We start from the raw sequence: 11847 nt of genomic DNA, 5'->3' as shown, positions 1-11847 counted from the left end.
TCTTTGTGACCCCATGGACTGTAGCCTGCCAGGCTCCTCTGTCGATGGGACTGCCTAGGCAAGAATATACTGGAGTGGGGTGCCATTTCCTTCTCCAGGGGATCTTCCCACCCATGGATTGAACCCGTGTCTCCTCCAACGACAGAGGGGTTCTTTACCTTTGAGCCACTAGGGAAACCCTGTTGGAAGGGCAGAGACCAGCAGAAACCTTCCATGGGAAAATCTCCAGGGAACCGAGCAGATGCACCTGTGGGGTCCTCCTCTATCCCTCTCCCCATGCCCCAGCCTTGGGATCCCCAAGTCCCCCTCTCTCCCTCTCCCCATGCCCCAGCCTTGGGATCCCCAAGTCCCCCTCTCTCCCCATCTTTGCTGTTCCAACCTCTTGAGAGGTGGACAGAGAAACAAGGCTGTGGAGCCTCAAACTCAGGCTAAGACATCTACAGCTGGGGCTCTGAATGTTTCTTGGTTTTGTTTTTCTTTTCTTCAAGCTCCTTGGAGAGGGCCTAGCTTATCTCTACCGAACCAAAGCCCCATCCCACAAAGACTGGCCCACCTGCTCGCACAGGTGGAGGCAGAGGAGATCTGAAAGGCTCCAGGAGGTGGAAATTCAGGCCCCATCTATCCTGGTGACTGGCCTGGGGAAGTGCAGCCTAGTGTGGACAGGGGCCCAGTGCATGGTCAGAAAAACAACACACAGCTGTCCAGAACCTCTGAAGCACCTTTTATCCAGGCCTCACAGAGCCCAGTGCCCCCAAGTACCCCCACCCCCAACAGTCCTCAATGGGCACAGGCATTGCAGCACTCCAGGGCTTGAGACCCTGTATGCTCCCCAGCCCAGCCCTCTCTGGGGCCACAGACCCACTTTCGCCTAGCCATCAGCCCATCAAGGTGGGGCCTTGGGAGTGAGCTGGCCTCAGACCTTTCTCCATCCCTTACCCCAGGGGCTCCATCAGTCTGGGCTGGCTCAGCACCATGTTAAACAGCTTCCTTGCAATCCCCCTTAAATAAAACCATCCCAGAGCAACCCACCCACCTGGTACCCTGGCTATATGATTCCACTGCTTATGCTTTTGAGAGAGTAGGGGGGACCCTCTCTTCCTGCCCTCTGCTCCAGGGAATAGCATCTCCCTGAAAAACCAGGGGAAGAAGTTTTCCTCCCCATCCTGGGGCAGAGATGAGGGGAGGCCTGGCACGGAGTGGAAAATCCAGGAATCCCCATCTGTCCCCGCCATCCCTCTCTGTTCCTTGCCCTCTTAGCAGCCTAGGTCAAGTGTGACTTACCCAAGGTCACAGACCCAGGACTCAGAGTCCTGCTCATCTAGGAGGTGGCTCTAGTTTTGATCACCCACACTAGCTCCAGGGCAGGGGACTGACTCTGTTCTTGGCCCCTTGCAGTTCTCTTGGCCAGAAGTGAGCTGGAGAAGTTCCAGCTCTTGACTCCACTTGGTCCTGGATCCCTGGGCCTTCCTCCCAGCACCCTCCATACCCTGGTGTCCCCAGGACTCTCTGGCCCAGGGGAGACTCAGACAGCACCAGGGCATGGGAGCAATGGGGCCGGGGCCCGAGCAAGCCTGTCCCTGGCCCAATCGGCATCTGGCCCAGGCCAGGCCTCACACCCAGTACTGGCCGTTCTTGAGGGCAGGGTTGGCTGTCCCGCAGAACTGCAGCAGCTCGGGGTCAGGCTGGCCCCCCGGTGGGGGCCCCTGGCCAGGCACGGCCGTCAGGGGGATGGCCTGGCCTGGTTCCACCTTGCGGAAGGTCTCGGCGTCACTGGCCAGGCCGTTTCGGGGCTTGGCGGTCAGCACCTGGACGTTGTGCTTGCCTGTCTTGTTGCGTTTGCGGAGGTAGAAGAGCAGAGGCACGATGAGCGCCAGGAGCAGGAGGACCAGGCAGATGGGGATGATGATGCTGAACATGTTGGCCTCCAGGAAGCCCAGGAAGCCCCCGCTGGCCACGGGGGGCACGGGGCTGGGGGTTGCTGGGCTTGGCCCGCCTGTGGGGGTGCCGCTCTCTGGCTCCCCGGCTTCGGTCCGAGCAGCCTCAGGCAGACTGAGCAGGGCCACTCTGTAGGTCCGGGCTGCGTTGAAAGGCTCCGTGGCAAAGTCCAGCGAGGCCACAGCGGGAGGGACACCCCTTGCCCACAGCTCCAGAGTGAGACTGTCGCCCGTGGGGCCGGGAGAGCTACCCTCTGGCCTTCCCACCTCCAGCCCCAGCCGTCCATCCTCAAGGTCCCGCTGAGTGAACTGCTCCACAAGCTGGCCGCCCCGCGGCTCTGTCCTGGCCCGGGGCACTCGTACCACGCGGCCGTGCCGGGGTCCTGCCAAGAGCCGGAAACGCGGCACACTGCCCGTGCGGTTGGCCAGCTCTCCCGCATCTAAGACAGTGGGGTCCAGGCGCAGGGTGGCACCCTGGGGCCACGGCCCACCTGTCCACACATGCAGCAGAGCCCTCACGGTGACGTTCACCGTGGCAGATGCGTTGGCACCCCTGGCCAGTGCCAGGATGCTGAACTGATCCTGAGAGGAGGAGAAGTTGGTGAAGGCAAAGACCACGTCTCCTTGGTCTACCTGGAGCTGGCTGAAGGCTGTGGCAGGCTGCCCGCCCACCAACAGATGCCCGTAACGGGGCCCCTGGGTGAGGCGGTAGGCTGCGTCCGGCTCCTCCCGATCGGAAACCACTCGGAGCTGCTGCCGGCTCAGGGAGGAGCGCCCTAAAGCTTGGGGCACCTCCAGGGGTGCCCGCAGCTGCACCTCAATGGCTGAGGGAAGGACGTCCACGGCCAGGGACATGAGCAGGGGCGGGCTGGCCCCGTCGGACACGCTCAGCTGGAACACGCCCACCACACTGCTCCCATTGGCCACGAATACCAGGCGTCCTGCATCCACGTCAGCCTGCGTGAAGCGGGTCACCGGCCCCGGGCTGGCCCCCGCCAGGCTCAGGAAGCCGTTGTGGGGGGCCCGCTGCACCTCATACTCAATCTCTCCGGGAGCGGAGTCTGGGTCCACCACGCTCAGCTGGGCCCGGGAGACAGGGCTACGGGAGCCCCGGGTGAGCCGGAGCGGGATGGAAGCCTGAGGCTGCGGCGGCCGCTCATTCACATCGCGCACTGTGATGGCGAAGACCTCTGAGGTCTGCGGTCCTACCACGGAGGCCCCCGCCGGCCCCTGGAGGTGGGCGCGGAAACGGAAGCCATCCTGCTGGGTGCCCCCGCCTCCGTGGGCGTACACCAGCTGCCCTGTGGCCAGCTCAGACTGCAGGAAGTGGGGCCGCCCGGCGTGGAGGGGCTCCTCGGACACCAACAGCTGGCCCCGCGTGGGGAACTGCGTGATCTGGAAAAGCACGTCGTGCTCCAGGCGTCGGGGCGATGGGATGCTGGCCAGGAGGTTGGCAGCGTCGAGGGCTGCGGTGGTGATCTCAGCCCTCTGGCCTTCGGAGACCCAGAGACCTGGGGACGGGACACAGGCTGTGAAAGTCCCGTCCACCGAAGGGAGAGCCGTGGACCTTCAGACCAGAGTCTTCAAGGCCGGGATGTCCCTCCCTGCTTAGACCAGGCACCCCAGCCTGGGGCTCCGGGTCCCATGAGGACCGGTATATATCCCCCTGCTCAGCCCACCTGCCCATCCTCCCTGTAATGTACCAGGCCCTCAGAGCTGACATGAGCTGCTGACTTTTGGCCTTGTGCCCTCCACCCCCAAATCTGCCAGCCCATCATGCTGTTCACCTTTGTTCCTCCAGAGGCGGCTGGGGCGCTGGGGACAGGCAGCCTCGAAAGTCACGGTCACGGCAAGGGTGGCGACCATGTCGGGGGCAGGGGGTGAGGACAGCTGGAGCTCCAGGGCGTCATGGGCCTCCCAGAAGGGCTCGGAAGGCATCTCATGCTCATACAGAATGTTCCCAGCATATACCTGCAGGGACACCCACTGGTTGGATGAGATCCTGCAGGGCCTGGAACCCCCTCCGAGGCTGGCACCAATACAGGGCACTGGGGTCTCCCTGGCAGACACCCAGAGCTCAGCCACCCTCGCGGCTCTCCCCAATGTGCCTCCGTCTATGTCTCCATCAACTCAGGGGGTGACCATAAAACTGTCACACGACAGTGAAGAACTAGGCTCTGGATCCGGACGCCTCTGTCAAATCCCAGCTCTGCCACCTTGGGTGAGTCACCTCATCTCTCTGAGCCCCTGGGAAAGCAGTACTCTATCTGTGCTTCTCTCCACAGCAGTTCGGTCCTCTTTTGTATGAAATCCCTGTCCCTCTTCCCTACTGAAGCCGCGGCTTCTACCAATGCCCATCTTTTTCCCACGGCGTCAGTGTCCCCTCAAAGGCATCAGTCCCAATCATTAGGTAACTATGCTATCCACCCATCTTAAAGAAGAAACTTCTCCTGACTTTACTTTTTACACCAACATATGTTCTTCCACCTTTTAGGCTCTTTGCAGCAAAAAGCCAGAAGGAATAGTCTATACTCTCCCCTATGCGGTCTTGAGCACACTCCCCCCCCGACTTTGGTTCCTGCTGTTGCCAAGGGGACCGTGGCCTCCATGTCACTGAATCCAGAGGCCAGTTCTCAGCAGCCCTGGACACAAGTGAGCGGCCCTTCCTCCAGCCCACCCGATGGCTTCCACGCGGTTCTGCTCCCTTGGTTGACCTCCAGCTTCACTAGTTGCTTCTTCACAGACTCTCCTACTGGTCCTGCCCCTTCCTCGCCCGCTGCGCCCCCCCCCACCCCATGTCTGTGGTTTGGCCTTGACACTCTGCCTACAGGCACTACCCACGTGCTCTCACTGGGTCTCACGTCCTCAGATGCCAGCCATGAGACGACCCCTTTATTTGTCTCTCCAACCCCAGGCTTTGCTCTCCTGAACTCCAGGCTCATAGCTACCTGCTTCCTGGGCAGCTCCACTGGGATGTCTGAAGGACATCTCAAACTCAGCATATCCGAGACAACCCCTGACCTCCTCTGCCTCTCCCAGCCTTCCCACTGCGGAGGGCATGGCTCTGTTCGTCCTGTGGCTCAGGTCCCCAGACCCTGAGTCACCCCTGATTCCTCGCTTCCTCTCTTACAGTGTCATCTCTGGCCTGGATCATTGCTGGAGCCTCCTAACTGTGTACTGGCTCTCTCTCTGCCCACCACGCATGCGTGCTAAGTCACTTCAGTCGTGTCCAACTCTTTGCAACCCTATGACCCTAGCCCGCCAGGCTCCTCTGTCCATGGGGATTCTCCAGGCAAGGATACTGGAGTGGGTTGCCAGGCCTCCTCCAGGGGATCTTTCTGACCCAGGGACTGAACCTGGGTCTCTTAGGTCTCCTGGATTCACAGGTGGGTTCTAACACAGAAGTCAGGGTGAGCCTTTAAAAATCTAAGTTGGGTTCTGTCAGTCTTGCTCAGACAGTGCAATGGCTCACCACCCTTTACCTTCAAAGACCCTGTGTGACCCGTTACCTGCGACCTCACCTCCTCCCTCTCCATTCCAGCCACGCCTGCTGTTCTCTAGGGCCAGCTGTGTGTTAAACACCAAGGAATAGTCTCCACTTCCATCAAGAAATCCACTCCCTCCCCTTCTAATCCCAATGTGTCCTCTTGGCTTATCTTTTGTTTTCCCCTTTTAGGAGACACAGGGAACTATTTTCCTTCTCGTGGAAAAACAGGACTTGTGCAATAGTGCGAAGGAAGCCGACTGGGGTCACAGTGTGTGGGAGGTTCGAGGCTTCCTTCTCACTGTTGCACCGGGGTTGTGGTGAAGTGGGGCCCCCTGCCTGGTCAGGAGGGGGAGCAGAGCTGGAGGTGCTCTTCAGAGGCTGTCCGGGAGAGGGGAACACAAGCTTTTTAAGAAACTGGAAATCAGGTTGCGTGTGGGTGAAATTCCCCAACGGTTCTATCTTGATCACTAATTTAAAACTATTAATTGCATGCGCAAGCCAAATAAAACACATCTGTGGGCCAGCTGTGGTCCACAAGGACTGCCAGCTGTGACCTCTGGCCCGGGGCTGACCGATGAGCAGGAAGGAAGCAGAGACCCTCGGGAGCTGGGTGGTGGGAAGCTGGAGGTCTGAGTACACGAGGTGCTTGTGGGTGGGGGGGCTGTCCGGTTGGGGATGAGGCAAATCACAGGCGAGGTGGGGAGGGGTTCCTGACCTCTGGGAACCAGCAGCATCCTTTGCTGAAAGAATCTTGGACTAGCAATCCGAAGGCATAGCCCCGGGATGGCTTCTCCCTAGCCATGGGATCTGAATAAGGTCCCTTAAGTCCCTTGACCTCTGTAAGCCTCAGTTTCCTTATCTGTAGAATGGGGACACCTGGTCCCTGTCTTCTCTCCACTGCCCCCGGCTAAGAGTACTGCGCCACCATGGCGCTGTCAGATCCCACCCAGTTCTGCCCTGCCCCCTTCACCAAGGGGAGGGTGTGTCTGCCTCAAAGCCTCCTCCAGCTTCCCTGGGTGGCGCTGCCACCCTGGCCCCCTGGTGGCCATTCAATCTAGTCCACAGGGTGGGGGAGGGGCCTGAAGTCCTCCTCCTGCTCCACCCCTCTCCCTGGGCATCCCAGGGATTCAGGGTGCACAGCTGGCCTGCTGAATATTTAATTGTGGGGAGAGGTGGGAAGGGGGGCCATAGCAGATGCTGGGAACAGAGAACCCCAGCCTGGGGGATGGTGATGTGAGAGACCTGAGAACCTCTTCCCACCCTCATTAAAGTTCCTTCCTGCCCTCATGTGTAAGACATTCCCCCCACCACCCCCCGCCGCCACAGGGAGAGCCTTCAGGGCGAGCCAAGGCTGCCCTTGAATGCTGGGCGCCTCCTGCACTTACAGGGACCTTAATTTAAATGATGGCTGCTCGCCTCACTGGCCCAGGTAGCACAGAGCGCTCTGGGACCCCAGCAGAAGCAGCCTGGTGGTCTGCCTCTTCCCATGGCTGAGAGTTCTAGCTTTCACTGGTGGCCTCTGCTCGGGGGCAGCTGTGTCCTGAAGCTGCCCTGAAGCATGGATGGCAGCTTCATCCCCAGCTTGACTTACTCAGCTGCTTGTGTCCACTCGTCTGCTTTCAGGACCCACCCTGCTTCTTTCTGGCTCTTCACCTGAGCCCCGGGCTCACATCTCTGCCCACAAGCCCACCAACTGCCTTCATCCCAAACTCTACCCACCCCAAACCAAACACTGTCCCCCACCAGCCACTGGGGTGTCTGGTGTATTCTATGCAGTATACCTTTGCCCTAGTCCCCTAGGGTCCGAGTGCAGTTCCTCCTGGAAGCCAAGTCTGAGAACCTGATCCCAGGAGAACCAGGGCCCTAGAGCCCTGGTCTCCTGCATCCTTCTTCCTTCCCCTGGAACACTAAGACCCATCCCTCCCCCATCCCCCAGCCTGGCGGCTTCTGGAAGGTGAGGCATGCAGGGCCTGGACCATGGCGGGCCCAGGGAGGCTGGAGCTGGTACCCGTGCCCACAAGTGTGTTCAGGGGGGCAGTGGGCCTTAGACTGGATGGAGTCTAAGCCTCGAGTGGCTGAAGAGAGCGGCCCTTACCTCTGCCTGAGTGAAGTTCTCCAGGGCCTCCCTGGTGCTGCCCCGCTGGGTGTGGAAGAGCCGGCCAAGCTGGGGGCCCCGCAACACCCGGTAGAGCAGGTGGTGGGGGTCAGTGCCCGCACTGGAACTGGCTCTCAGGCTCTGGCTGCTGAGCGGCTGGACGGACCCTGCGAGAGGCCAAGGGGGACTGTCGGCCTCTGACCAGGAGGCAGGGCCAGACCCGTGGCCGCTGGGGAGGCAGAAGGGCCCTAGTGTGGCTCACCCACCTGGGCAGACGGTCAGCGTCCGGCTGCCCTCCAGGGAGAGGAGCAGCTGCTTCTGGGCCGTCACCCGGAAGAAGTGTCCCGCGGAGCTGTGCTCGCCGTCAGACAGGCTGAAGCGGAAGCCTCCGTCCAGGGCTCCTGGGACAGGAGGGGAGTTGAGCCTCGCCGGCCCGCGCCGGCACCCAGCCTCGGGGCACCCCCACCTCTCGGCGCCCACCTCTGTGTGAGAAGAGCACGAGCCCGCCATCGAGCTGGGCCTGGGTGAAGCTGTGGGTCTCGGTGCCCGGCGCCGTACTCAGCACCACCCGTCCGTTGCTGGGCCGCTCCAGGGTGTAGACCAGGTCCTCAGGTCCAGAGTCGCTGTCTGTGCCCCTAAGGGCCTCCGCTGGGATGGGCACTGTGGCCCCCTCCCACATCTGGGGATACAGGCCTGTGAGGGATCTGATCCCACCAAGCCTACCCACTTCATTCCTCCCTGGCCTGGAGGCATCATCAGGGCTCCAACCGCACTGCCATCCGGGGCTCCCCCGCACAAAGGGGCCCTCCACCCCATTCACTTTCCCCTGTTGGCCCAAGGTTCCCACGCCCAGGCTCCCTGCTCTCCATCTGCCCTAGTCCAGCTTGTCCCTCAGGGCCAGCTCATGTACCCCTACTCCAGGAAGCCACCAGCTTTCACCCATCAGAGAGTCTCCCCACCCTGACCCACAGCGCCACTTCTGTGGTTCACCGGCAGGGCAGGGGTCTCCCTTCAGACCCTTCATGGTGAATCTGGGCAGGGGCACAGGATGGGAATCGGATCAGGATACTTAGAAATGGGCTCCCCTTCCAGGTGAAGGATGGGGTGGGAGGCTTGGTGAGCTGGAGAGGCTGGCGGCAGACCACTGCCTTGCAGCACTTGATGGGGGCGCAGGTGCTCTCAGAGCAATCACGAGCCCCCAGCCCGGTGGGTGAAGGCTTCCTGGGTGCAGGCAGCCCCTCCCCATGCTCAGAATAAAGGGGAGACCCCACAAGCCTCTCTCCTGTTAGCAGGACAGGATTCTATTCCGAGGGTCCTGTTGGGTCAGCAACTCATGAGCAGTATTGGGGAGGGGGTACCTAGAAAACCAAGCACTCTGGGGTTTCCTCTCCCAACCCAAGGCTGACCTCAGCCAGAGCTCTGGAAGGAGGGCGTAATGTATAGACCAGGCCTTAGCACAGGGCTCCTGGTACAAACACAGTGGACAGCACCACCTGGTGGCGAAATGGCACACAGCACCATCTGACTGTGGTCTCCCGGCAGCCCTCTGCCTGAAACCTACCCTCTGCAGGCCTCCCCGGCACTGGGCTGTTCCCCACAGGTACATCCTATACACCAAAGATTCTCATGTCACAGGCAGCCCAAATCGGCCCTCTTCTGAAATCTTCCATAGCTGCTGCTGAGCCAGAGGCTATACCCTAGAGGTCAGCATTCAGTGCCCTGCCCGTTCGCTATCCTGCTGTGTGGCCCTGGTCAAGCCACACTCTTTCTTTTCAATCGGTGACTTCCACTGTGACCCTGGAGAAGTCCTGTCACCTGTCTGGGCCTCAGCCTTCACCTCTGCTGGATGGGGACCCCACTATCCTGCAGTAGTGTAAGAGTCAGGGGATTGGGGGGTCCAGCTGTGGCCTGCACTTGCTGGGGGTGGAAGTGGGGAGCAGTTGGAGTCCACCCCTAAGGGTTTGAAACAGTTTTCCTCAAGAGTCCTGGTGCTGAGCCAGAGCAAAAGCTTCCTGATGAGGGTGAGTCCAGGGAGCAATGGGACTAAGCTCATGTCCATTCACAAGGCTGTCTACTGCATTTGTAAGTGACCAATTACAAAGCCTCACAGCTGTGTTCTATTTTCAGTGCAGTAGCTCTTCTCTCCTCCCAATAACCTAGGGTGGCATGGGGCAGGATCCCCATTTTACAGAGGAGGAAACTGAGGCTCACAGAAGGGGAGCTCGGTGCTGGGCCTCTCTGGTGGGGACGGGGACAGCGGGAGGCGGTCCTACAATGCTCTCACCTGCAGGCCTGTGTTTGTGGTGAGGATGGGGGGCTGGTCGTTGACAGGCAGGATGGTGATGGTGAGGACCACGGGGTGGCTCTGGCGGTCCATCTCTGAGGCGTTGGCCACCAGGACAAAACTGTCTTCCACTGTCTCGCTCCCATCATGCACGTAGCGGATCAGCTGCTGTTCCACCTGTGGGCAGGCCCCGGGCCGGAGGTCAGGCCCCAGCAGGCCTGAGTCCCCTGGTGGGTCTCAGGCCCAGCACCCTTCATGCCCTGCCTTTGGGCACAGGAGACTGACTCCTTCAGAGCCTCTGCTTCTGCGGGCAGTGAAGGGGACCGTCATTTCTCCCAGAGTGAAAGAATGATGGAAATGGGGACACTCATTTCTCTCTGCTGGTGAAGGAGGGTGAGATGAGGTGCTCTGTAAATGTGGGCTCCTGCCTCCTCTCCTTGCATACCCTCAGACTCGGCCCCCAGAGCTGGGCTGTACCCTGGGCGTCCCTGACCGTACCTCTCTCCAGGAGAAGGCGCTGAGGCTCCCGTCTTGAGGTCCCTCCTCTCTCTGCAGGGCCCCATGCCGGGGCGGCTCCAGCACCTGCAGGAGGAGGGCGGGCAGCCTGGGGAAGTAGGACCCCGCGATGCGGAGCAGAGGCGGGGCCAGGGTGCGGGCCCCGCCCTCCGGGACACTGAAGTTCTGTGCCTCCAGGGGGATGGCGGCGGGCAGCACCTCCAGCTCCACGCGGACGCCCTCGAGGGGAGCACCCAGGCCTGAGGACACATCCAGGGAGAAGGTGTCGCTCCAGACCTCAGGACGGGAGTGCAGGTACAGGACCCTGCCCGCATCCACTGCCTCCTGAGAGAAACGGTTCACGGGGTCCAGGCTCGGCGGCTCAGCTGCCACGGCGCCAGGCGACAGCATCACCAGGTAGCCGGCGCTCGGCTGGGTCTTCACTGAGAACACAATATCCGCTGGTGGCACTGCTTCCTGGGCTGCCTGGTTATCAGAGGGGTCACAGGGGGAGCCTGTTGAGGCCTCTGAGACACACACACACTCTCTCCGAGATGTACACAACCACATGGCCTCAGGTTCAGTGACACGGACATACAGTCTTACCACATGCCAATGTGTGCCCCCAGACACGTATGTCACACACGGATATACACACTGACTGTCCATGACATGCTATTGCCACCAGAGGGCGCCCCATCCTTCTGCGCGACCTGGATTCCTACACTACGGGGCTCTTTGGAGCTTGCAGACCCGAGTCCAGTCCACAGCCTGGAGGGAAGGTGCTCCCTCATCTGATGACCCAGTCATAACAGGCTACACACCACCTCAAGCTCACAGCTCACATGTTTTATTCTGTCCCCCTGCCTGGAAGACTGTCCCCCTGCTCCCTGCTGTTAAACCCCAGACTCTTCAAAGCCTAGCTCTTCAAAGCTGCCTTCTCCTGGGCAAAGATTTCCAGCCACCAGATATGTTTAGTCACCATCTGCCCCGAAGTCTCGACAGCCTCAAAAACCACAAGAGGCTCAGAAGCTGGCAGCTTATTCTCAGTAGGAGAATAAAGCCCAGAGAGGGCAAGCGACTGGTGTGAGATCACAGAGCAAGGCAACGGACCTACCGGATGGCCTGTGGTTGCTCAGTGAGGTTCCTGGGTGGTCAGCGGCCCTCAAGGCCTGGTCTGAGGCACAGGAAAAGAACAGAGGACACAGGAGCTGGCTGGCAGGATGGGTGTGGGGGGAGCCAAACCTGTCTCTAAGGCCTGTAATCCTCAAAGTCTGCACCCGTCAAAACCCTTCAGACAGCCTACTCCTATTAGAGTGCAGATTCTCAGGCTCCAAATCAGAGTCTGTGGTCTGGGTAGAGCCCAGGAATCTGCATGTCGAGCACAGCGTGTACACGTGTGCATGTGACATGTGGAGGGATATGCAACCCACAGGCAGCCGTGCACACTAAACACTGTCCAGAAACCCTCAGGCACACAACATACAGAAGTACAGGTACACACCCAAGGCACATACACACACCTGGCCCAGAAGCCACCACAGTTACACCC

At 60.4% G+C, this 11847-nt stretch overlaps 1 protein-coding gene across 1 annotated transcript in view; it reads right to left on the bottom strand.

Annotated features, from left to right (window-relative positions):
* Nucleotides 1-698: 698 nt before the first annotated feature.
* The window catches only part of CSPG4 (chondroitin sulfate proteoglycan 4), a 35811-nt gene continuing 24662 nt past the window's right edge, over nt 699-11847 (bottom strand). Inside the window, exons 4-10 of the mRNA XM_010843409.1 lie at nt 10299-10956; nt 9801-9977; nt 7997-8195; nt 7783-7917; nt 7517-7683; nt 3722-3905; nt 699-3445 (exon numbers count right to left, since the gene is read on the bottom strand). Of these exons, the coding sequence (XP_010841711.1) occupies nt 1611-3445; nt 3722-3905; nt 7517-7683; nt 7783-7917; nt 7997-8195; nt 9801-9977; nt 10299-10956 (3355 nt within the window). The 3' untranslated portion in view covers nt 699-1610. The remainder of the gene's footprint in view (nt 3446-3721; nt 3906-7516; nt 7684-7782; nt 7918-7996; nt 8196-9800; nt 9978-10298; nt 10957-11847) is intronic.

The sequence above is a fragment of the Bison bison genome, unplaced genomic scaffold (genome assembly GCF_000754665.1).
Source record: "Bison bison bison isolate TAMUID 2011002044 unplaced genomic scaffold, Bison_UMD1.0 scf7180017864181, whole genome shotgun sequence".
NCBI classification, from domain to species: Eukaryota; Metazoa; Chordata; class Mammalia; order Artiodactyla; family Bovidae; genus Bison; species Bison bison.
Note: the sequence above shows the minus strand (reverse complement) of the source record. Positions and strands in the feature narration are given on the sequence as shown.